Source organism: Oncorhynchus keta, chromosome 34 (genome assembly GCF_023373465.1).
Source record: "Oncorhynchus keta strain PuntledgeMale-10-30-2019 chromosome 34, Oket_V2, whole genome shotgun sequence".
In the NCBI taxonomy this organism is placed as follows: Eukaryota; Metazoa; Chordata; class Actinopteri; order Salmoniformes; family Salmonidae; genus Oncorhynchus; species Oncorhynchus keta.
The window spans coordinates 75,670,457-75,696,177 of record NC_068454.1 but is presented as its reverse complement, the minus strand read 5'-3'; the positions used below and the strand labels follow the sequence as shown (position 1 = coordinate 75,696,177).

The 25,721-nt window shown below is 42.8% G+C and overlaps 1 protein-coding gene across 6 annotated transcripts; it reads left to right on the top strand.

Annotated features, from left to right (window-relative positions):
• The first annotated feature begins 182 nt into the window (after window positions 1-182).
• iffo1b (intermediate filament family orphan 1b) lies at window positions 183-25,573 on the top strand. 6 transcript variants are annotated; one of them, XM_052494866.1, is made up of 9 exons: window positions 184-1,636; window positions 6,720-6,780; window positions 14,933-15,028; window positions 17,144-17,284; window positions 17,444-17,631; window positions 17,827-17,953; window positions 18,458-18,550; window positions 19,955-20,085; window positions 20,375-25,573. In XM_052494866.1, exons 1-9 carry the CDS (start codon window positions 633-635, stop codon window positions 20,481-20,483), a joined length of 1,950 nt encoding a protein of 649 aa, XP_052350826.1. In that variant the 5' UTR covers window positions 184-632; the 3' UTR covers window positions 20,484-25,573. The 6 variants fall into 6 exon arrangements, with proteins under 6 accessions (XP_052350829.1, XP_052350830.1, XP_052350826.1 ...); XM_052494865.1 differs by having other exon boundaries at window positions 185-1,636; window positions 18,455-18,550; XM_052494869.1 differs by lacking the exons at window positions 19,955-20,085; window positions 20,375-25,573 and adding an exon at window positions 19,750-19,866 and having other exon boundaries at window positions 183-1,636.
• The last annotated feature ends 148 nt before the right edge of the window (window positions 25,574-25,721 follow it).

The following is a 25,721-nucleotide window of genomic DNA, read 5'->3' as shown; positions in this document are numbered from 1 at the left end:
ATTATGGTTCAAATGATAGTTTCACACAATAGAATAGTGTGTACAATTGTATGCATGTATTTTGTAACAAAATAAAATTGACACTGCACTCATTGAACTGTTCATAGCCTAATGGGTACTAATGTTAAAAGAAAACCAGCTACTTGTGTATTTACGGTAGCTTCCCTGCTCTCCAAATCCCGCAGCACTTGTTGTGTCTTGTGGTCATTTTGGAGCCAGATAAGCGTTGACGGAAGACACTGGATTTATTTTTAATACATTAGTGATTTGCAGGATTTAACAGTACTTTCTCTCATATAGCCTATATACCAAAACATTACTTTTCTGAAATACATTTGAGTGTTGTCGCCTGCGCATAGCCGTGGGACCGGCCTATTCGGCATTGTTTTTTTGGGGCGACTGTTATCCAGCATAATAGCGAGACAGAGGAAGAGAGAAGAGCACTTATTCCACGAGCCTCTTTAGCCCGAACGGACATAAATCGAGGATAACATTCGTAATTACAACCATTTACGCAACCAGATAAAGGTGGAGAGTCACGGATACGTCTGGTATCCAACAACAAGTCAACCTTCAGCCTGTCATTATTTTATTTTGGTGATCTTATACCGAGAAAATTACCGTCCGTGTTCATGCCAGATCTGCAGCGCTTTAGTTTTCCATACCATAGTATGAATCCTTTGTTAGAGGCGAACTCGCTTCTCCAACATCAACAGCAGCAGAACCAAGGAGGACAGAGTCATCCGGATTCCCCCTCAGGTCTTCTGCCCGAATCCGTCTTCGGCTCGCTCGACCCGACGTCTTTCTTCCTGGGCGACCATCCCGGACTGGGCTCGGAGACTCAGCCAGGGTTCGATTTCACCACACCCTCACAAGCTTACCTGCATCTAAACCACTCTTATCACCGGTCTGTGCCCCAACCTCCTGCAGCGATGGCCCTGAGGAACGACCTGGGCTCCAATATCAGTGTCCTAAAGACTCTGAACTTACGGTTCCGATGCTTTCTGGCCAAAGTGCATGAACTTGAGCGAAGAAATAAGATTTTGGAGAAACAACTACAACAGGCGTTGGATGCGAAGAACAGCTGTGATGGGGGTTGTTCTGAAAGCGCTAGACGGGCCCATACCCAAGAAACAGGTGTACAGACCGGGTTTGTGGGAACTATCCCTCTCAGGCCCGGGTCACTCCCGTTCCAAAACACCAACAACTCCGCGAGACGACCCACTACCCTCTTCACACCTGCCCTCAACACTGTCTTCACGCTTGAGTCCAACAACAAAGCTGGAACAAACCCCACCGAGCCGAATCAGAATCCGACCATCACGGTAAGCCAATCAACCCCAACAATCGACTCTCCAGCCGGGTCCAATTCAATCACCAACGGGAAAACGGTTTTTAGTACAGGCACTGGAACCCCCACCAACCCGCCTCCCCGGTTCCTCCCCGGTACTATCTGGTCCTACAACCATACCCGCAAGCTCGGTTCTGGCGTGGAGACGCGCGTCACCAGCCCCGGTGTGTCCTGGGTCCAGCCGGACGGGGTCGGGGTCCAGATTGATACCATTACCCCGGAGATCAGAGCCCTGTACAACGTCCTGGCCAAAGTCAAGAGGGAGAGAGACGAGTACAAACGCAGGTAAAATGTGTTGATTTTATTCACCAAAGTAAGGCCTAGTTAACGTGTGTGTGACGGGTGTAAAGGTGCATGGGGACCTAAGAGTTGTGATTAAACGTCTCTTGGTAAAAGTCAGTTGATGTAACTTAGTGAAACTATAATAGGCGTACATGTATTATTTTGCTCATGCCACTTGGGTGAAGTGAAAGGCCCTGTTACAACAGATGGCATCTGAGAGCAGCTGTGTCCTGCCTGTGTTCTGTCTATTTCTGCCACAGCCCACACCATTCTCATTGCTAGAGATGCAAAGGGCAGCTGGGGGAAATACCAAACATTATCAGACCATAACTGACTCAAGCACAGCTCAAGTATTGAAGATTTGACTTATGGTTTGGCTTGGGGAAGGAATATCTACTTAGTGCCTCTTTAGAAAAAAAGGGTAATGGGCCAAACACAGTGACAGGAATCTGATGCAGAGACCATAATGCACCTCTGCACATTTGAAATGGCTGCAGTTTGTATTCTATGACAGAACTAGAACCCGGACGGCTGATTTGTGGCACTATTAACAGCAGGGCTGTGGCTTTGATTCACACTGCACAGGTCACATAGACATGGTCTATACTGAAGGTATGACCATATGTTGATTTGGATAAATATATCTCAGCGAAAATGCCATACCCAATGAATGTAAGGTGATAGACAAGCATGTATGTCCCATTAGGAAGGCTGGGTAGGGTCAGAGATTGGGTTGTGAGCGGGAGGACCTGGGACAAGTGTGTGTTTGTGGCTGTTTTGTTTGTTTATTGTGATTTCATGAGGCATGTGACCTTACTGCCACCTCCAAGTGAGTCAAGTCCAGGCTTGTTTCACCTTCAGACATCCATATATCTGATAGCATCTGTACTGCACAGTCATTGATGTGATTTAGGCCTCCAGTGTAGTGAAAGATTGTTATCTCTGTCATGAGTCTGTTGTTGTAGAAATGCAGTTAAATCTACCTGCAGGCAACATGTAGAGAGAGGGAAACCCACAGGACTATTAATTCACTTCAAGAAGGTAGTTTCACTATAAGATACACCCCTTCCCTCCCTCTCCTCCACTCTTCTTCCCCTGCCCTGTCCCTTGTTCTCTCCATCTATCCATTCATATTGCTATTCATTGTTCCCCCTCTCTCATTGGCTAATTCTCTCATACCCCTCCAGGGGTGGAAAAAGTATCCAATTGTCATACTTGATTTAAAGTAAAGATACCTTAATAGAAAATTACACAAGTAAAAGTGAAAGTCACCCAGTAAAATACTACTTGAGTAAAAGTAAAACAATATTTGGTTATAAATGTCCTTAACTATCAAAAATAAAAGTATAAATAATTAAAAATTCCTTATATATGGCACAATTGTTCATGTTTTTAAAATGTACAGATAGCCAGGGGCACACACCACCACTCAGATATCATTCAGAAACCAAGTATTTGTGTTCAGTGAGTCTGCCAGATCAGAGACAGTAGAGATAACCAGGGATGAACTCTTGATAAGTGCATGAATTGGACCATTTTCATGGCCTGCTAAGCATTCAAAATGTAACAAGTACTTTTGGGTGTCCAGGGAAAATGTATGGAATAAAAAGTACATACATTTTGTTTAGGAATGTAGTGAAGTAAAAGTTACCCCAGAAAACTACTTAAGTAGTACTTTAAAGTATTTTTACATAAGTGCTTACACCACTGTGCCCTCTTACTGTCTCCTCCCTTATTTTCCTGACCTGCTCTGTCCTGTATTATCATCCCCCCCTTTACCTGTCTCTGTCTCTCTCTGTGTCTGTCTGTGTCTGTCTCTCTGTGTATGTCTGTGTCTGTCTGTGTGTCTCTCTGTGTATGTCTGTGTCTGTCTGTGTCTCTCTCTGTGTCTCTCTCTGTGTCTCTCTCTGTGTCTCTCTCTGTGTCTCTCTGTGTCTCTCTCTGTGTCTCTCTCTGTGTCTCTCTCTGTGTCTCTCTCTGTGTCTCTCTCTGTGTCTCTCTCTGTGTCTCTCTCTGTGTCTCTCTCTGTCTGTCTCTCTGTGTCTCTGTCTGTGTCTGTCTCTCTGTGTCTCTGTCTGTGTCTCTCTCTGTGTCTCTCTCTGTGTCTGTCTCTCTCTGTGTCTGTCTCTCTCTGTGTCTGTCTCTCTCTGTGTCTGTCTCTCTCTGTGTCTGTCTCTCTCTGTGTCTGTCTCTCTCTGTGTCTGTCTCTCTCTGTGTCTGTCTCTCTGTCTGTCTCTCTCTGTGTCTCTCTCTCTCTGTGTCTGTCTCTGTGTCTGTCTGTCTCTGTGTCTCTCTCTGTGTCTGTCTCTCTGTGTCTGTCTGTGTCTGTCTCTCTGTGTCTGTCTGTGTCTCTCTCTGTGTCTGTCTGTGTCTCTCTCTGTGTCTGTCTGTGTCTCTCTCTGTGTCTGTCTGTGTCTGTCTGTGTCTCTCTCTGTGTCTCTCTCTGTGTCTCTCTGTGTCTGTCTGTCTCTCTGTGTCTGTCTGTCTCTCTGTGTCTGTCTGTCTCTCTGTGTCTGTCTGTCTGAGGCTTTCTCTTTCTCTCTCTCTCTCATTTCAAATAAAATGCAGCTTTATTGGCATGGGAAACATGTTTACATTGCCACGGCAAGTGAGATAAACAGTAAACAAAAGTGAGGACATAAAACAATGTTAACAAAAACTATTAGAAATTAACAGTAAACATTGCACTCACAAAGGTTTGACATTTTTTGAATGTGTTATACTGTTATCAGCTATGTACAGTGTTATATCAATGTGCATATGGTTATAGTATGAATAGTAGGGGAAGATAAATCAACATAAATATTAGTGGTATTTAAAATGTTATTTGTGCTGAACTTATTGCCCTTTTCTCATGGCAAAGGGCCCCTTGTTGCTGTGATGGCACACTGCAGTATTTCTCCTAACAGATATGGGAGTTTGATTAGTTTTCAAATTCTTTGTGGGTCTGTGTGATCTGTGGGAAATATGTGTCTCTAATATGGTCATACATTTGGCAGCAGGTTAGGAATTGCAGCTCAGTTTCCACCTCATTTTGTGGGCAGTGAGCACATAGCCAGGTCTGCCTATGAGGGTCTCTGTCAATAGCAAGGCTATGCTCACTGAGTCTGTACATGTTGGGTCAGTCACAGTGGTCAGGTATTCTGCCACTGTGTACACTCTGTTTAGGGCCAGATAGCATTCCATTTTCTTTCTTTTTTTGGTTGATTCTTTCCAGTGTGTCAAATAGTTATCTTTTTGTTTTCTCTTATTTGGTTGGGTCTAATTGTGTTTCTATCCTGGGGCTCTGTGGGGTCTGTTTGTGTTTGTGAACAGAGCCACAGAACCAGCTGGCTGATGGGACTCTACTCTAGGTTCATCTCTCTGTAGGTGAGGGCTTTGTGGTGGAATGTGTGGGCATCGCTTCCTTTGAGGTGTTTGTAGTATTTAACAGCTCTTTTCCGCACTTTGATAACTAGCAGGTGTAGTCAGAATTCTGTTCTGCATGCATTGTTTGGTGTTTTGCGTTGTACACAGTATATTTTTTTCAGAATTCTGCATGCAGAGTCTCAATTGGGTGTTTGTCCCGTTTGGTATTTATTTGCTCTTGGTTCTTTGTTAAACGACTGAAAAGGTTGGAGAAGTGGTTTATCCATACATCTCCATTTTGGATAGATAGCTCTTCGTGTTGTTTAGTGTGTTCCAATTTTCCCAGAAGTGATTTGATTCTATGGATTCTTCAATCACATTGAGCTGATTTCTGAAATGTTGTTCCTTATTTTTTCTTAGTGTATTTCTGTATTATTTTAGTGTTTCACCATCGTGAAGGCGGAAGCTAAGGTTTTCTGGGTCTCTGTTTTTGGTTGGATAGGTTTCTCAATTTCTTTCTTAGGTTTTTGCGTTCTTCATCATGCTCTGTTCAAGAAGATGGTGATTTTGCTGTGATCTGATAGGGGTGTCAGTGGGATGACTGTGATCGTTCCGAGAGACACTGGGTTGAGGTCGGTGATAAGGTAGTCTACAGTACTACTGCCAAGAGATGAGCTGTTGGTGTACCTACCGTAGGAGTCCTCTCAAAGCCTACCATTGACTATGTCTAGACCCAGCATGCAACAGAGCTGTAGGAGTTGTGACCTGTTTTTGTTGGATGTTTTGTCATACTTGTGTCTAGGGGGCATATTGGGGAGGGAATGCTGTCACCTCCAAGTAGGTGTTTGTCTCCATGTCTGCTAAGAGTGTCGGTTCTGGCTTTAGGTCGCCACAGACTAGTACATGTCTCTGGGCCTGGAAATGGTTGATCTCCCCCTCTAGGATGGAGAAGGTGTCATCATTAATGTGTGGGGAGATATAGGTACCACACAGGACTACCATTTTCTTTGAGATCATTTCCCTATTTATTTCCAACCAGATGTGAAATGTTCCTGTTTTAATGAATTGATTGGAGTGGGTTAGGTTATGTCTGATCTCCACTTCTCTCCTCTTCACTCCATCTCTCACTCTCTCTCGCACACTCTCCACTGCCAGCTCCAGTCTCCTTTCTTCAACCCCCTTCCCCCACATCATATCTTTCTCCCTCTCTCTCTTCCTAACTGCATGCGGCCATGCGCCTTCCCCTCCACCTAGTATCTGCAATGCGGTATACTCTGCACGGCAGGCTGTGATTGCTGGAAAAGGGAGGTGGCTTCCAAAGAGAGCTCAGCTCATCTTTCCCTCGCTCTCTCTCTCCCTCACTCTCTCCCCCTCCCTCACTCTCACCTTACCCATCTATCTCAATCACAACAGTGTGCACAATGGCACAAAAAACGTCTCTCTGTACACCATATAACCTCCTATTTGTTTTAAGAGCAGTTTGGTAAAGGCTCTGACATGTTGCAGTATTGTGCATTTTAAGCAGCAATTCTATAAATGGCATTGCTGTGCAGTGGGGTCTGTGTGGTGTGTTGAGTCACTGAATCAGCCACACACACGCACACACACACACACACACACACACACACACACACACACACACACACACACACACACACACACACACACACACAGAGTTAATAGTTATTATTACACATTTTACTGTGTAATTTACTTCACATGACTTTTTGTTGTGTAGGTGGGAGGAGGAGTACACTGTCAGAGTGGACATGCAGCAGAAGATGGAAGACCTACAGGAGGTAACACTGTGTGTGTGTGTGTGTGTGTGTGTGTGTGTGTGTGTGTGTGTGCCTGACCCCTCTTAATGATTGATACATAGGGGGTAAATGTATCCCCTCTTTCTGTTACACTTGTTCTCTGTTTATTTGCAGGGATAAGAACAAAACCATGTCAGAATATCAAACATGACAACAAGACATTACATTGAAATGTTTAGGAGCTCAATGCTTGTAGACACAAAGGCCCTCCTCACTGATCTATACACTAACTTAGGGCGTGGGGCCAGAGGCGCAGTGTTGTGTCTGAGGTTCTGGCGGTGTTGACACATTTGACATTGCCCTGACGCATGCCAAACAACCTAATACAATTGCTTGTGTGAAACAGCTTGGTTGAATAGTGTGCAAACCACTAACCAAATATAGTATGTTTCTAAACCGCTAACATAATTGTACTGTAGGCTATGTATACATCCCTAACCTACTAGTTCGATGCTCCTCCCATGACGTTCGTCATACGTGTTACAGAAAGCAGCTGACAGTCATGATCAGACAGCCAAATGGTTAACTACATTCAGCATGATTGAATTACAGCAACAATATCAACTCCCCAAAATGGCCCCGTTGGTCCCTGTCAGAGTGAGTTACTTAATCTGAAAGTCATTTGTACGTCCTACTTCCAAATTGTATTGGTCACATACTAGAGGTCGACCGATTATGATTTTTCAACGCTGATACCGATTCTTGGAGGACCCCAAAAAATGTAACAAATGAATTTGTAATAATGACAATTACAACAATACTGAATGAACACTTATTTTAACTTAATATAATACATCAATAAAATCAATTTAGCCTCAAGTAGATAATGAAACATGTTCAATTTGGTTTAATTAATGCAAAAACACTGTTGGAGAAGAATGTAAAAGTGCAATATGTGCTATGTAAGAAAGCTAACGTTTCAGTTCCTTGCTCAGAACATATGAAAGCTGGTGGTTCCTTTTAACATGAGTCTTCAATATTCCCAGGTAAGAAGTTTTAGGTTGTAGTTATTATAGGACTATTTCCCTCTATACCATTTGTATTTCATTAACCTTTGACTATTGGATGTTCTTATAGGCACTTTAGTATTGCCAGTGTAACAGTATAGCTTCCGTCCCTCTCCTCGCTCCTCGCTGGGCTCGAACCAGCAACACAACAATAACAGCCACCACATTGAAGCAGCGTTACCCATGCAGAGCAAGGGAAACAACCACCCCAAGGCTCAGAGCGAGTGAAGTTTGAAACGCTATTAGCGTGCGCTAACTAGCCAGCCATTTCACTTCGGTCACACCAGCCTCATCTCGGGAGTTGATAGGTTTGAAGTCATAAACAGCGCAATGCTTGACGCACAACGAAAACCTGCTGGCAAAACGCACGAAAGTGCTGTTTGAATGAATGTTTATGCGCCTGCTTCTGCCTACCACCGCTCAGTCAGATACTTAGTTAGATACTTGTATGCTTGTATGCTCAGTCAGATTAAATGCAACACAGGACACGCTAGATAATATCTAGTAATATCATCAACCATGTGTAGTTAACTAGTGTTTATGATTGATTGTTTGTTATAAGATAAGTTTAATGCTAGCTTGAAACTTACCTTGGCTTACTGCATTTGCGTAACAGGCAGTCTCCTTGTGGAGTGCAACGAGAAAGAGGCAGGTCGTTATTGCGTTGGACTAGTTAACTGTAAGGTTGCAAGATTGAATCCCCCGAACTGACAATGTGAAAATCTGTCTTTCTGCCCCTGAACGAGGCAGTTAACCCTCCGTTCCTAGGCCGTCATTGAAAGTAAGAATGTGTTCTTAATAACTAGTTAAGGAAGTCGAGAATTTAAGCAGCTTTTCGCAGCTTTTTGTTAAAAATCGCGCAACATTTCAGCGCCCTGCTATTCATGCCAGGAATATAGTATATGCATATGATTAGTATGTGTGGATAGAAAACACTCAGACGTTTCTAAAACTGGTTAAATCACTATAACAGAATGTGCGTTTCATCGAAAAGTGCATGAAAATCTGATCACTGAAAATGGAAATAAATATCCATGCGCGACATCAAGGAATTGTTCAAAGTGAACCGAATTAAATTAGGCCGAGGTTGCAGTGCCTACAGCTTCCACACGTTGTCTAGAGTCTTGTCATTTGATTCGCAATTGATTCTTGGTCTAACCGAATCAAGGGAACCGATTCCCTCCGGTCCCCGACCGGATGTTTTGGTCGAGCTCTCTCCAAGACATTTTTTCGAGACGACATCTATAGAATTTACATCGCCTCCTGATGAATTTTATCGCTTATTAACGTGTACTAATACCTAAAGTTGCATTACAAAAGTATTTCGAAGTGTTTTGTGAAAGTTTATCGTCTACTTTTTTTATTTAAAAAAATGACGTTACGTTAGAAAAAGCTATTTTTTTCCGTTGTTCACACAGTATTCTTAGATCGATATCTAGGCTATATATGGACCGATTTAATTGAAAAAAAAGACCCTAAATGATGTTTATGGGACATCTAGGAGTGCCAAGAAAGAAGCTCGTCAAAGGTAATGAATGTTTTATATTTTATTTCTGCGTTTTTGGTTTGCGCCGGCTAACGCAAAATCTGTCGTGTTAGGTGATGTTGCAGTATTTTGAGGGTGCATGGTATCAGATAATAGCTTCTCATGCTTTCGCCGAAAAGCATTTTACAAATCTGACTTGGTGGATAGATTCACAACGAGTGTAGCTTTAATTCAGTATATTGTATGTCCATTTTAATGAAAGTTTGAGTTTTATCAACCTCTATAGGTGGCGCTCTTGAACATTTCCGCTGATTGATGTTCCCACCACGGGACCACGTCCCTAAGTTAACTGACTTGTCTTGTTAAATAAAGATTAAATAAAGGTGTAAAAAAAAATCAGCAAATTGGCGCCCCAAAATATCGATTTCCGATTGTTATGAAAACTTTAAATCGGGCCCTAATTAATCGGCCATTCCGATGAACCAGTTTACCTCTATCACATATGCATTAAGCAGATGTTATTGTGGGTGTAGCGAAATGCTTGTATTCCTAGCTCCAACAGTGCAGTAATATCTAACAATTCACACAAATCTAAAATAATAGAATGGAGTTATGAAAATATACACTACCGGTCAAAAGTTTAAGAACACCTACTCAATCAAGGGTTTTTCTTTATTTTTACTATTTTCTACATTGTTGAATAATAGTGAAGACATCAAAACTATGAAATAACACATATCGAATCATGTAGTAACCAAAAAAGTGTTAAACAAATCAAAATATATTTTAAATAGCCATCCTTTGCCTTGATGACAGATTTGCACACTCTTTGCACACTAAGGCAAAGATTCACTAGACCTCAACGGCAACAACGTCGCCTATGGGCGCAAAACGACCTTCACTGGACCAGACAGGACTGGCAAAAAGTGCTCTTAACTGACGAGTCACGGTTTTGTCTCACCAGGAGTGATGGTCGGATTCGCGTTTATCGTAGAAGGAATGAGCAATACACCGAAGCCTGTACTCTGGAGCAGGATCGATTTGGAGGTGGACGGTCTGGCGGTGTGTCACAGCATCATCGGACTGAGCTTGTTGTCATTGCAGGCAATCTCCATGCTGTGTGTTACAGGGAAGACATACTCCTCCCTCATGTGGTACCCTTCCTACAGGCTCATCCGACATGACCCTCCAGCATGACAATGGCACAAGCCATACTGCTCGTTCTGTGCATGATTTCTTGCAAGACAGAAATGTCAGTGTTTTGCCATGGCCAGCGAAGAGCCCGGATGTCAATCCCATTGAGCACGTCTGGGACCTGTTGGATCAGAGGGTGAGGGTTAGGGCCATTCCCCCCAGAATTGTCCGGGTACTTGCAGGTGCCTTGGTGGAAGAGTGGGCTAACATCGCACAGCAAGAACTGTCAAATCTGGTGCAGTCCATGAGGAGGAGATGCACTGCAGTACTTAATTCAGCTGGTGGCCACACCAGTTACTGACTGTTACTTTTGATTTTGACCCCCCCCCCCTTTGTTCAGGGACACATTATTACATTTCTGTTAGTCACATGTCTGTGGAACTTGTTCAGTTTATGTCTCAGTTGTTGAACTGGAAGGCCAAAAAGATAATCAAGGACATCAACCACCCGAGCCACTGCCTGTTCACCCCGCTATCATTCTGACCTCGCCTTCTGGATGACAGTGGGGTGAACAGGCCGTGTCTCGGGTGGTTGATGTCCTTGAAGTGCGGGCAGTGAGCGTCGGTGGCACTGTGTTATCCTCAAAGCGGATGAAGAAGGTGTTTAGCTTATCCGGAAGCAAGATGTCGGTGTCCTCGACGTGGCTGGTTTTCCCTTTGTATTCCGTGATTGTCTGTAGACCTTGCCACATACGTCAAGTTGCAGTAGCAGTGGTCGAGTGTTTTTTAGCAGCACGAGTACTACAGTCAATGTGTTGATAGAACTTCGGAAGCGTTTTCCTCCAATTTGCTTTGTTAAAATCCCCAGCTACAATAAATGCAGCCTCAGGATATGTGACTTATATCCGGAGAGAGCCTTGATTCCGTGAAACAGAGTATGTTACAGTCCCTAATGTCTCTCTGGAGGAGATCCTTGCCCTGAGCTTGTGTACTTTATTGTCCAGAGACTAAACATTAGCGAGTAATATACTCGAAAGTGGTGGATGGTGTGTACGCCTCCTCAGTCAGACTAGAAGTCTACTCTTCTCCGCCCGCGGCATCTTGTAGCAGCCTCTGGGATAAGATCAATTGCCCTGGGGGTTACGAACAAAGGATCCAATTGGGGAAAGTCGTTTTCCTGGTCATAATGCTGATGAGTTACCGTCACTCTGATATCCAAAAGTTATTTCCGTTTGTAAGAAATAACACCAAAAAAACAAATGACTGCAATGTTGCTTAGGAGCTAGAAGCAGAGCTGCCATGTCTGTCGGCGCCATCTTGCCATCACTAAGCATATGCTGAGCCAGGTGGGGCTCTGGTTTCTCACGTTTGATGTGTGAGGATGCAACTGCAGGGGACACCTACCTAACCCAGTTAGACTGGCTCTGTTGAGCCAACAGGAGACCACATGGCATGCAGCAAAGTCCCACTTTACACTAAACTATCCATGCAGAACAATGTACAAGATACAAAAAGAAACACTCGTAACAGACACAATCAACTTTTATGTCAAGACATATTGGCTAGTAGTTTACGGAATCAAATACTTCAGAGAAAAGAGGGAGAAGGCAGCAGGGTAGCCTAGTGGTTAGAGCGTTGAACTAGTAACAGGAAGGTTGCAAGTTCAAATCCCCGAGCTGACAAGGTACAAATCAGTCGTTCTGCCCCTGAACAGGCAGTTAACCCACTGTTCCTAGACTGTCATTGAAAATAAGAATTTGTTCTTAACCGACTTGCCTAGTTAAATAAAGGTAAAATAAAAAATAAAAATTAGATTAACAATATGATCCAAGGCACTTGTGAGATTAAGTAGGCAGGGTTGTCAATGTATAATCTGTGTATGTACTGTATGTTTGTGTGTTGTACTTTGAATTTGTAGTAAGACTTAGGGTAAGAACATCTATCCTTACACTGTAAAGAATATATAATCATCATGGACAGATTATAGTGTTGTACTTTGGATTTAAAGTGCATTTGAGTCAAGATTTATAAAGACAAGATATGATGTTTTACTGTTTGGCCCTAACCTGAGTTGGTCAATATAGAATGTTTTACTGTTTGGCCCTACCCTGAGTTGGTCAATATGGAATGTTTTACTGTTTGGCCCAACCCTGAGATGGTCAATATGGAATGTTTTACTGTTTGGCCCTACCCTGAGTTGGTCAATATAGAATGTTTTACTGTTTGGCCCTACCCTGAGATGGTCAATATAGAATGTTTGACTGTTTGGCCCTACCCTGAGATGGTCAATATAGAATGTTTTACTGTTTGGCCCTACCCTGAGTTGGTCAATATGGAATGTTTTACTGTTTGGCCCTACCCTGAGTTGGTCAATATAGAATGTTTTACTGTTTGGCCCTACCCAGAGTTGGTCAATATAGAATGTTTTACTGTTTGGCCCTACCCCGAGTTGGTCAATATAGAATGTTTTACTGTTTGGCCCTACCCTGAGTTGGTCAATATAGAATGTTTTACTGTTTGGCCCTACCCTGAGTTGGTCAATATAGAATGTTTTACTGTTTGGCCCTACCCTGAGATGGTCAATATAGAATGTTTTACTGTTTGGCCCAACCCTGAGATGGTCAATATAGAATGTTTTACTGTTTGGCCCTACCCTGAGATGGTCAATATAGAATGTTTTACTGTTTGGCCCAACCCTGAGTTGGTCAATATAGAATGTTTTACTGTTTGGCCCTACCCTGAGATGGTCAATATAGAATGTTTTACTGTTTGGCCCAACCCTGAGATGGTCAATATAGAATGTTTTACTGTTTGGCCCTACCCTGAGTTGGTCAATATAGAATGTTTTACGGTTTGGCCCTACCCTGAGATGGTCAATATAGAATGTTTTACTGTTTGGCCCTACCCTGAGATGGTCAATATAGAATGTTTTACGGTTTGGCCCTACCCTGAGATGGTCAATATAGAATGTTTTATGGTTTGGCCCTACCCTGAGATGGTCAATATAGAATGTTTTATGGTTTGGCCCTACCCTGAGATGGTCAATATAGAATGTTTTATGGTTTGGCCCTACCCTGAGTTGGTCAATATAGAATGTTTTATGGTTTGGCTCTACCCTGAGATGGTCAATATAGAATGTTTTATGGTTTGGCCCTACCCTGAGATGGTCAATATAGAATGTTTTACGGTTTGGCCCTTGAAAATAAAAGCGAGCCGCACACTCTTGGAGCTCAGATGCAAAAATGTAATACCAACGTTTCGACAGCCAAGCTGTCTTCATCAGGGTATAATCACAAACACTGCGGGATGACTCATTTATATAGTGTCAAAAGACACAGGTGTCTGTAATCATGGCCAGGAGTGGACTAATATCATTGGTTAATAATCAAATGTTAAAATGTCATACAAAGAACAGTATACAAACAAATGGATAGCATACGATCATAGATTAATTTGACTATACAAGTTTACACACAATTACAATGGCAAAGTCACAATAATCACAAGAATGGCTTCAGATCAAAGTCTACGTTGAGACCGAAGGGCGCAAGGGTCTTTAAATTAAAGATCCAGGCAGCCTCTCGTTTTAACAATACATTATCAAGGTCACCCCCTCTCCTAGGGAGGGTGACATGTTCGATGCCAATATAACGCAGAGACGAAATCGAGTGGCCTGCCTCCAAGAAGTGGGCTGCAACTGGATAAGTAAAGTTTTTACACCTAATGGTGCTACGATGCTCTGAGATACGTACTTTTAATTCGCGCTTTGTTTTACCTACATCATTTTTACCACAAGGACAAGTTATAAGATAAATAACTGCCTTAGTGGAGCACGTAATAACACCTTTTATTGGGATCGATTTCCCTGTTTGTGGGTGTTTGAAGGATCTACATTTATAAGTGCCATTGCATTGAGCACAGCCATTACCATTTGTAATTTCCATCCAGTAGGGGCGCAAATAGACGTTGTTCACGAATATCTTGGGGTGGTAAATCAGAGTTTACCAATTGGTCTCTGAGATTTCTGCCCCGCGAGAATACGACCAAGGGAAGGTCCGAAAACACAATACCGAGACTATCATCAGATTTTAAGATGTGCCAATGTTTGTGAACAATTCCCTTAATTTGTTCAGAGCACTTTGAATAGCGGGTAGTTAGAACGCAAGAATGCGTCTTTTTGCGAGACTGACCTTGAAAAAGGTCATGTCTCGTTTTGTTTTTAATTTTCTCAATGGCAATATTAATCTGATCATTCTTGTAGCCCCTCTCCTTGAACTTTCTTTGCGTCTCATCCATATTCCTGTCGAAATGCAATGGCACTTATAAATGTAGATCCTTCGAACACCCACAAACAGGGAAATCGATCCCAATAAAAGGTGTTATTACGTGCTCCACTATAAGGCAGTTATTTATCTTATAACTTGTCCTTGTGGTAAAAATTATGTAGGTAAAACAAAGCGCGAATTAAAAGTATGTATCTCATGATTATGTGTGTGTTTTGTTTGTAGGACCTCCAGGAGAGCGAGGGCTGTCAGGATGAGTTGGCTGTCAGAGTGCAGCAGCTGAAGTCTGAACTGGTGCTCTTCAAAGGCCTCATGAGCAACGTGAGTCTACATCTACAAAGTTCCTCTCAATTTGCACCTTCTCTTATCCAATCCAATTGTATTGGTCACATACACATGGTTGGCAGATGTTATTGCGAGTGTAGAGAAATGCTTATGCTTCTAGATCCGACAGTGCAGCAGTATCTAACGGGTCATATCTAACAATTCCACAACAAAACCTAATACACACAGTCTAGTAAAGTAATGGGATGAGAATACATAAGTATAAAATATATGGATGAGCAGTGACAGAGTGGCTAAGATGCAATAGATAGTAAAGAATAGATAGTGAAGGATAGAAAATATACAGATGAGATGAGTAATGCGAGATGTAAACATTATTAAAGTTGCATTATTAAAGTGACTAGTGTTCCATTTATTAAAGTGGCCAATGAAGTCTGTAGGTAGACAGCCGCCTGTTTGGCTGGTGGCTGTTTAATAATCTGATGACCTTGAGATTGAAAAACAGCTTCTATCTCTCTGTCCCAGCTTTGATGCACCTGTACTGACCTCTCCTTCTGGATGGAAGCGGGGTGAACAAGTAGAGGCTCAGGTGGTTATTGTCCTTGATGATCTTTTTGCCTTCCTGTGACATCAGGTGTTGTAGGTGTCTTGGAGGGCAGGTAGTTTGCCCCCGGTGATGCGTTGTGCAGACCGCATCACCCAGATGTGATTTTGCAGTGTGATGGTGATTGCATCGTCTGTGGCCCTATTGGGGCGGTAAGCAAATGGGAGTGGGTCTAGGGTGTCAGGTAGGGTGGAGGTGATATGATCCTTGACTAGTCTCTTAATGCACTTCATGATGACAGACGTGAGTGCTACGGGGCGATAGTCATTAAGTTCAGTTACCTTAGCCACCATTGTTCCTGTTTCCAAGAAAGCTATCTTGAAGCATGTGGTGACAGCAGACTGGGATAGGGATTGATTGAATATGCCCGTAAACACACCAGCCAGCTGGTCTGCGCATGCTCTGAGGACGCGGCTAGGGATGCCGTCTGGGCCAGCAGCCTAGCGAGTGTTAACTCATTTAAATGTTTTACTCACATCGGCCACGGAGAAGGAGAGCCCGCAGTCTTTGGTAGCAGGCCGTGTCGGTGGCACTGTATTGTCCTCAAAATGCACAAAGAAGTTGTTTAATTTGTCTGGGAGCAAGAAGTCGATGTCCGCAACAGGGTTGGTTTTCTTTTTGTAATACATGATTCTCTGTAGACCCTGCCACATACGTCTCGTGTTTGAGCCATTGAATTACAACTCCACTTTGTCTCTATACTGACTCTTTGCTTGTTTGATTGCCTTACGGAGGGAATAACTGCACTGTTTGTATTTGGCCATGTTTCCAGTCGCCTTGTCATGATTAAATGCGGTATACATGCTTTCAGTTTTGCGCGAATGCTGCCATTGGTTAGGGAAGGTTTTAATAGTCACAGTGGGTACAACATCTCCTATACACTTCCTTATAAACTCGCTCACCTTGTCAGCGTATACGTCAATGTTATTGTCTGAGGATACCTTGAACATATCCCAGTCGATGTGATCTAAGCAATCTTGAAGCGTGGAATCCGATTGGTCAGACCAGCTTTGGATAGACCTAAGCACGGGCGCCCCCTGTTTTAGTTTCTGACTATAGGAGGGGAGCAACAAGATGGAGTCATGGTCAGATTTTCCAAAAGGAGGGCGGGGGAGGGCCTTGTATGCATCGCGGAAGTGAGAGTAACAGTGGTCGAGTGTGTTACTCGCTCATGTACTGCAATCGACTGCTAACAATGTAAGAAATAATGCATAAAAAAAAAAAAAATACTGCACAGTTTCCTAAGGACTTGAAGCGAAACTGCCATCTCTATCGGCGCCATCTCATGTTGCCATTCACACCTAACAGAATCATCATCAACAACTGGTATACATCTTTCTCCTATATACACACACTGCCTCATACTGTCCTGATCTGACTGCACACAAATCATCTACTCATCAATGACCCTTTTCACCCTCAATATTGTCTGGTTCATTCTCCTGTCCCACCAGTCTGTTTCTCACACTCTACACAGAGATTACTCCTGGTCTGGTTAGGATGATAACTGTTACTAGGAGACTGTAACCATCTCTCTTTCTGTGTAGAACATGTCTGATCTGGACAGTAAGATCCAGGAGAAGGCCATGAAGGTGGACATGGACATCTGTAGACGCATCGACATCACGGCTCGCCTGTGTGACTTGGCCCAGCAGAGGAACTGTGAGGATGTCATCCAGATGTATCAGGTAGTCTGTCTGTCTTTTTGTCTGACGGTGTCTGTCTGTGTCTCTCTCTCTCTGTCTGTCTGTCTTTTTGTCTGACGGTGTCTGTCTGTGTCAGTCTGTCTGTGTCTCTCTCTCTCTGTCTATCTGTTTGTCTGTCTAAGTCTCTCTTTCCACTCCTAGGTCCCTAACACCCAGTCTGCCATCAACTGTCGCCCCCGGAAACAGACCCCGCTGTCCGTCAACAGTAGTGAGGGTGATGAGACTATCAGCACCTCGGAGAGCGATGGGGGCCTGCCCAGAGAGGAGGAACTCTGTGGCTCGTCAGCCAATCAGATCAATGAGGAAATGCAGAGGATGCTCAACCAGCTGTGAGTAACATTACAGGACTGGTGTTTGTTACATGTATAGTTTCTCTTATCAGGCTTCTACAGGTACAACCAGCTTCTACACTGTCTATACTCTACCATAGTAAAGGTATTAGACTGATAAGAAGGAAGCTTCCATGTGCATTTTCCCCAGAGGCCAAACAAACGTTAATAAACAAACATTTGTGTGTGTTGCAGGCGGGAGTGTGAGTTTGAAGATGACTGTGACAGCTTGGCCTGGGAGGAGACAGAGGAGACTCTGCTGCTGTGGGAGGACTTCCCAGGATGCACTCTGGCTCCAGAGACCACCCACCAGCCAGGAGAGGTATGGTGCGCTTTAGAATGTTGATGTTTAGGTATTCCATAGTAACTCTATGGGGTTAACTAATGTTAGAGCCTTGGAAGTAGTACCTTCAACCTCTCATAAGTACACATTGATGACATAATGCAATACCTTTGTCCAAGTAGTTATATTGTTTTAATGATTTGTACGGATATCTTTATGCAGAGGCTACACAACATTACATAGACATTTATCAGGAGTTTCTGTATTCACAGTTACTCAGATTATAGTATTGTCAATTTGTATTTTCCAGGAAATTACTTTGAATAGAGCTAGAGCACTTCCATTTTTTTCCATTCCCCTTTCTTTCTTTCTTTCTTTCCTTCCTTCCTTCCTTCCTTCCTTCCTTCCTTCCTTCCTTCCTTCCTTCCTTCCTTCCTTCCTTCCTTCCTTCCTTCCTTCCTTCCTTCCTTCCTTCCTTCCTTCCTTCCTTCCTTCCTTCCTTCTCTCCCCTCCTTCCTTCCTTCTCTCTCTCCCTCTCAGCAGGAAGACCAGTGTCTGGAGAAGGTGATTAATGACACTGAGGACTTATTCAAATCCAGGGAGAAAGAATACCAAGAGACCATCGACCAGATTGAGGTGTGGAGGGGGGGTCTAGGGCTATGTTAATGTTTGACAGTGTGTTTCTCCCCAGTATGACTCGGCTACAGCTCAGAGTGATGTGTTTCTCCCCAGTATGACTCGGCTACAGCTAAGAGTGATGTGTTTCTCCCCAGTATGACTCGGCTACAGCTCAGAGTGATGTGTTTCTCCCCAGTATGACTCGGCTACAGCTATGATGTGTTTCTCCCCAGTATGACTCGCTACAGCTAAGAGTGATGTGTTTCTCCCCAGTATGACTTGGCTACAGCTAAGAGTGATGTGTTTCTCCCCAGTATGACTTGGCTACAGCTAAGAGTGATGTGTTTCTCCCCAGTATGACTCGGCTACAGCTAAGAGTGATGTGTTTCTCCCCAGTATGACTAAGCTAAGTGATGTGTTTCTCCCCAGTATGACTTGGCTACAGCTAAGAGTGATGTGTTTCTCCCCAGTATGACTTGGCTACAGCTAAGAGTGATGTGTTTCTCCCCAGTATGACTCGGCTACAGCTAAGAGTGATGTGTTTCTCCCCAGTATGACTCGGCTACAGCTCAGAGTGATGTGTTTCTCCCCAGTATGACCCTAGTATGATGTGTTTCTCCCCAGTATGACTACAGCTAAGAGTGATGTGTTTCTCCCCAGTATGACTCGGCTACAGCTAAGAGTGATGTGTGATGTGTTTCTCCCCAGTATGACTCCGCTACAGCTAAGAGTGATGTGTTTCTCCCCAGTATGACTCGGCTACAGCTAAGAGTGATGTGTTTCTCCCCAGTATGACTCGGCTACAGCTAAGAGTGATGTGTTTCTCCCCAGTATGACTCGGCTACAGCTCAGAGTGATGTGTTTCTCCCCAGTATGACACAGCTAAGAGTGATGTGTTTCTCCCCAGTATGACTCGGCTACAGCTCAGAGTGATGTGTTTCTCCAGCTCAGAGTGATGTGTTTCTCCCAGACTCGGCTACAGCTAAGAGTGATGTGTTTCTCCCCAGTATGACTCGACTCGGCTACAGCTAAGAGTGATGTGTTTCTCCCCAGTATGACTCGGCTACAGCTAAGAGTGATGTGTTTCTCCCCAGTATGACTCGGCTACAGCTAAGAGTGATGTGTTTCTCCCCAGTATGACTCGGCTACAGCTAAGAGTGATGTGTTTCTCCCCAGTATGACTCGGCTACAGCTAAGAGTGATGTGTTTCTCCCCAGTATGACTTGGCTACAGCTAAGAGTGATGTGTTTCTCCCCAGTATGACTTGGCTACAGCTAAGAGTGATGTGTTTCTCCCCAGTATGACTTGGCTACAGCTAAGAGTGATGTGTTTCTCCCCAGTATGACTTGGCTACAGCTAAGAGTGATGTGTTTCTCCCCAGTATGACTCGGCTACAGCTAAGAGTGATGTGTTTCTCCCCAGTATGACTTGGCTACAGCTAAGAGTGATATGAACCGTCACCTACATGAATACATGGAGATGTGTTCTATGAAGAGAGGCCTGGATGTGCAGATGGAGACCTGCAGGAGACTCATCACCCAGAGTGGGGACAGGTACACTCACTCCCTCACTCTCTGCCACCAGCATTCACTTCTCTCTCTCACGGTTTCTCTTTGGCTCACTTTTAATGACCTACAGTAGTTTACACTAACCTGTACATTTTCTTTGACCACGTTTTAAACGCATTCTTGTGCCTACTGTATACCTGTTAAAGTCTAAATGATGCATTCCCCCCAAAATGGTCTTATTTCTCTCTCCCTCTCTTTCTCTCTCTGGCTCTACCTCTTTCTCTCTCGCTCTTTCTCTCTCTTTCTCTCGTTCTCTTGCTCGCTCTCTTTATAGTAAGCCTGGCTCTCCTGTGGCTGTGGCTGGTGAGGAGAGCGTTGACCAGGCTGAGAAGGAAGGGACAACAGCGTCGCCTCCTCTCTCCAACTCTCCTCCCAGATCATGACCTATCAAGACCACCTCCATCACATGACCGTCATTCCATCCAACCACAGCACCACTCAACCCTCCGCTGTCACTATAGCAACGCCATGTTTACATTCTAACCACTAGATTAGTATATTTTTTATTTTCTTCAAGCTATCTTCATTCACAAGCCTCAATATAGGAACGTGGCAGATCAATCTGTTTTAGCTACTGGAAAGTGGTATTACTAGCACCATGGAAGTCTGTACATAAGAACCCACTGTTTAACAGAGCAAAGGTAACGAGGTAATGGATTGAAATACACAACTTGAATTGAGAATACCTCATAGAAACATATGAGCAATATTTGAATGAACTCATATGAGTTGTAGGCTACTCTTAAGGTAGTTGTTGGTACTACAGAGAACCATGGTAATAACTCCTATAGCATGATCCATTTCCACACAGCCATAATGATAAACACACCACACCAATACATTCATGTCAGGCTAGCATAGCAGATCATTCTAACAGTGTGCTGTCCTGATGCAACATTACGAGTGTTGTTTTCAAACTCACCTAGAAGTATAACACAGTAAATATAAGCCTTAGGGTGTGTTCGTAAATTCACTGGAGTGCCAGAGTGCGCTCTGGGCGTTCGTAAATTCAAAGCGTTGTCAGATTGTCCGTTCGTAAATTCAAAGCGTTGTCAGATTGTCCGTTCGTAAATTCAAAGCGTTGTCAGATTGTCCGTTCGTAAATTCAAAGCGTTGTCAGATTGTCCGTTCGTAAATTCAAAGCGTTGTCAGATTGTCCGTTCGTAAATTCGGAGTGTTTCCTTCCGGTCGAGGAGTAGGGTTGATCCGAGCCTTCTGACCTCACAACGGCAGTCAAGCACCCAAGCTAACAGACTAACGTTGGCTAGCTTGCTAGCTTCTTCCAGACAAAAATGAGAGAACAACGCACTCTGACCATTTTACTCATTCTAGCAGAGCTGGTTAGGCTGTTTTTGTTATCCAGAGTGTTGGTGACTGTAACTGTGATGCTGGCAAACAATTTCATTACGCTTTTTTGCCTACGTTTACTGACACCGGCCATATTCAATGTGTGTTGAGCGTTAGTAAATTCATCAGATGAGCGTGCTCTGAAATCGGACTAGATAGCCAGAGAAATTTTACAAAGCAAAGCCCAGTTGGCAAGAGAGAGAAACTCCAGATGAATCACTTTATTAGCAACAAAACAGAAATATAACATTACTGTACTGTATCATAGTTATTCAAACGGACTAAAATAATATCAAATCACTAATTGTATCAAGACATCTACACTTCATTCATATGTATCAATGAAAACTAGAAAAAAAGTCAAATAGTAAACTAAACTAAGATGCAGTCACTCAGATGGCGACAATGATATCCCTGTGTGTGATTCTGAACTCACATTTTGAAACAAAAGCCTGCCCGTCTCTCTGCGCTTTTGTTGACACCAGACAGGTTGTCATAGTAACATTATTTTACCGTCCTGTTTCACTTACCTGGTATTTACTAAGGAATTATTGGATAACATTGTGTAACATTGTATTCTTTCTTCAACACAACTGGTACTAAATGTTTCATAGTGGTGCTTGTTTCACTGAATCCCAAAGAACCCCAAAAGTAGTTTTATTGTAATTATAATGTAATACCATTTTACTGTGTCTAGTAAATGGCAACTATGGTGAGAAAAGTTCGCTAGAGCACATAATGATCTGGGACCAGGCTAGTCATAGGCTCTGTGTCGGCTCAATATGTGGTAGTTAGTGTGAATAGTGTAAATACTCTGTTAAAGCTGATCTGAGGTCAGCTCTGGGGCCTTGCCCTGATCTCTGTGTGTCTCTGTCACTGACACAGGGAGAGGGATACATATGACAAAGGGCATTGACACCCAAGTGTTACACCTACGAGCTGTATTGTATACTAATGTTTTGTTTAGTTTCCAGCAGCAGAGAGCAGTGGAAGGCCCTGCTACTCTGTCCTCCAGCAGGGAGATGGGTAGGCTCGGATATGAGAAGTTAGATAGGAGAGATTTGTGTATCTGTTCTGTACTCTCTATTTCTATGTGCTGTAGTCTGATCTGGTTGGTAAGGACTCAAATGCATCAGTAGTATTGTATCAGAGAGAAATGGAAGATTGATGAACAGGCTATAAAAGACAGAATGTCCACAGATGAACAAATAGACAGACAGACAGGTGAATGTACAGTACGGATAGATTGACAGATTAATGAATCGATGGATAGAATGATGACCTGCTGAGATAATTTATGTTTGCTACTTGAGTGTCAAAGCAACTGAAAACAAGCAATCTGAATTAACTTTGAGAAATATTGCTGAAACATTGTTATAGAAGTACTAAATACTGATGCTGAAAAGCTATCTGACACGGTGCTTGATATGGCCTAACCTATTTTTGAGCTTAAAAGTTAGCCGTTATAAAGAAAGAGCAAAGCAAATATGTATATTCAATAATACAGCAGTAACAGCAGTAATAACAGTATTTAATGTAACAGAAGAATAAGAATGATATGTACAGATGTAGGATCTTAATTTGATCACTTTTGTTGCTGAGATTATTCCTGTTCTAAAAAGGCTTCTAAAGTTTGTAATTTCCACTTTGAAATTTCAGACTTGATTTTCCCTAATGAAAAATGCATCAACCCCTACAAAATTGGCCATTAATTATAATCCACGTAATAAATCACATTTCCTGTTGCTGCAGAATTTTTTCCTGCTGTAGCAAACTGGCTCAAATTAAGATTCTACATCTGTAATAATTCAAACTTGTACATGTCACGAATGTAAACAATTATTGAAGGAAAACTTTTATTTTCTCCACTTGTCACTTCATGTTTGTAGATGTGGCAAAATAGTGAAATTGTTAGAGCTGAGGAGTAGATTTCCTCTCTGTTAATTCATCATACACTATGTTATTATACAGTAGAATGTAGATGTACAATACCATTTTGTTCCTCTTCCTTGACATTGAAATATGCATTACTTTGAGTATTAAACACTCTCTTACCTCAGATAAACAATATTTAATAACTCAATAATAGAACACAATTCCTTCACAAATACTATCTCTTTATCAACAACCAAATGGAGGCTTCAGTTTAGTTCATTTCATTTGTGTTTCTTTCTTTTTCTTGTTTGATGAGGAAGATGTTTAATCAGGTGCTGTCTGCTGATCACACCTCAATATTCTAGTATTGTAGAAGGGTTTCCAAGGCTTTCTCTGAACGATTATATAGGTTGTGAAGAACAGGTTTTGGAACCATGAAAAAATGATATGCATGTCTTAAGCTATGTATTGGTTATGCCATTCCTTGGGCGTTTCTCCTGACCACATGACCTCGGTCCTAGACCTGGGTGGGTATTCAACTCTTACACTACAAGATCCGGAGCCTGCTTGTTTTCTATTCTACCTGATTTACTAATTGCACCACCTGGTGTCCCGGGTCTAAATCAGTCCCTGAATAGATGGGAACAATGAAAACATGCAGTTAGGACCTGGCTTTGAGGTCCAGAGTTGATTTTGAGGGTCCTGTGCTATAATGCTTGGGTTTTTTCTGCTCGGGTCATATGGCCAGTAAAACTCCTGGCCCCAGCGTTCCTGCCCTTTGGCCAGAACTGGAGATTAAAATGGAGAATAGAAGGCAGCGGAGAAATAGTGAGAATATGTTTTTCTTTGTATATTTTACTACACGCACAGAGAGACTGAGTCTCTGCAGTATGTATGCATGAGTCAGCGTGTATGTTTAGGAGAGTGTTCTAATGTCCTTGGTTTTTAAAAAGAGTTTTACTGGTTCACTTACAACATGAAGAATACAATAGTCCTAAAATGCACACTGTCTTCCAGTGTCTGTCTGACAATAGACCAATTCATATCCTCTTCACAACTGAACTGAAGGCTAACGGTATAACTGAATCATTGTAAACTAGAGTGGTAGGGACCATACAGTGATGTGTTCTGCTGACTGGATTCCCATCTCTACAAATCGCCTTGAAATACTGTATATATATATAAATCAAAGATGTACAATAATCGCTCTAATATTCCAACAATAATCCACTTTCTTCATGAGTGTATGTGATTACAAAGTAAATTCTTTTTAAAAATGGCACCAAAGTGTAAAAAAAAAAGAGAGATTACTACTCAAATGCTTTAACATAATGATGGTATGATTGCTATGATATTGTATGCATTAAAGGAAAACGCTATTTTGGATATATTGTATGTTTAAACACTGGCAATGCAAGGAGGTCCACAGTCAAAAATACTTAGTGTCAGGTTCCCAGATTTGGCACATAGCTGAACTTTTAACGTGGATGGAGATATTTGATTGGTCCTTAATGTTTCTCGTAGACCAGGAGCCAATGCTCTTGCTCTGTGAGGACCAGTGTATTCTCTGGTCCATATATTTTACCATCAACTAATTCCATCTGGCCTGAGTAAGCTAGCATGCAGGTGAATAGACTGAGTTGTCAATGAGAAGACTGTTAGCAATCACCAGGGCCTCATTTACTAAGCATCTGCACCAGTGCCATGTTTACACCTGCTCGGTTCAAAAGGGAACGAGTCATAGAACAAAAGGTCAAGGGACAAGTAAAGTCTGTTTTCTGTTTCTAGCTTTGTATCTCATCTTATAATTTCCTCCGAAAAGAGCAAGTGTAAACATTGCGCTGCTTGGTAAATCAGGCCTTGGTTTTTGTTTTGGTGAGGTGTGAGTTCTGTGACACTGGACTGTCCCCTTGAACATGTGTGCTTCAACGCAGAGCTCTGTGTACTGACAGAGAGTTCAACGCAGAGCTCTGTGTACTGACAGAGAGTTCAACGCAGAGCTCTGTGTACTGACAGAGAGTTCAACGCAGAGCTCTGTGTACTGACAGAGAGTTCAACGCAGAGCTCTGTGTACTGACAGAGAGTTCAACGCAGAGCTCTGTGTACTGACAGAGAGTTCAACGCAGAGCTCTGTGTACTGACAGAGAGTTCAACGCAGAGCTCTGTGTACTGACAGAGAGTTCAAACGCAGAGCTCTGTGTACTGACAGAGAGATGGAATGAAGAATAAAAGATACAGCTGAGCAATATGATTGTGTGTGTGTGTGTGTTTTTGTGTGGATTTGGTGAGTTTATGCTAGAAGCCCATTTGCATTGGCTGCTATGTGTGTCTGTGCTTCCTGAACTCCACCTGCCTGATAAGCTAACTTTACGAGGACAGCGAGATAAAATGTTTGTGAC

Bases quoted from the DNA above. Each gene is read 5' to 3' on its own strand.
- iffo1b (XM_052494865.1), top strand. From the start codon at position 633: ATGCCAGATCTGCAGCGCTTTAGTTTTCCATACCATAGTATGAATCCT. The intron at 15,029-17,143 runs GTGAGTCTACAT...CTTTCTGTGTAG, and splicing joins TCAAAGGCCTCATGAGCAAC to AACATGTCTGATCTGGACAG. The intron at 17,285-17,443 runs GTAGTCTGTCTG...TTCCACTCCTAG, and splicing joins ATGTCATCCAGATGTATCAG to GTCCCTAACACCCAGTCTGC.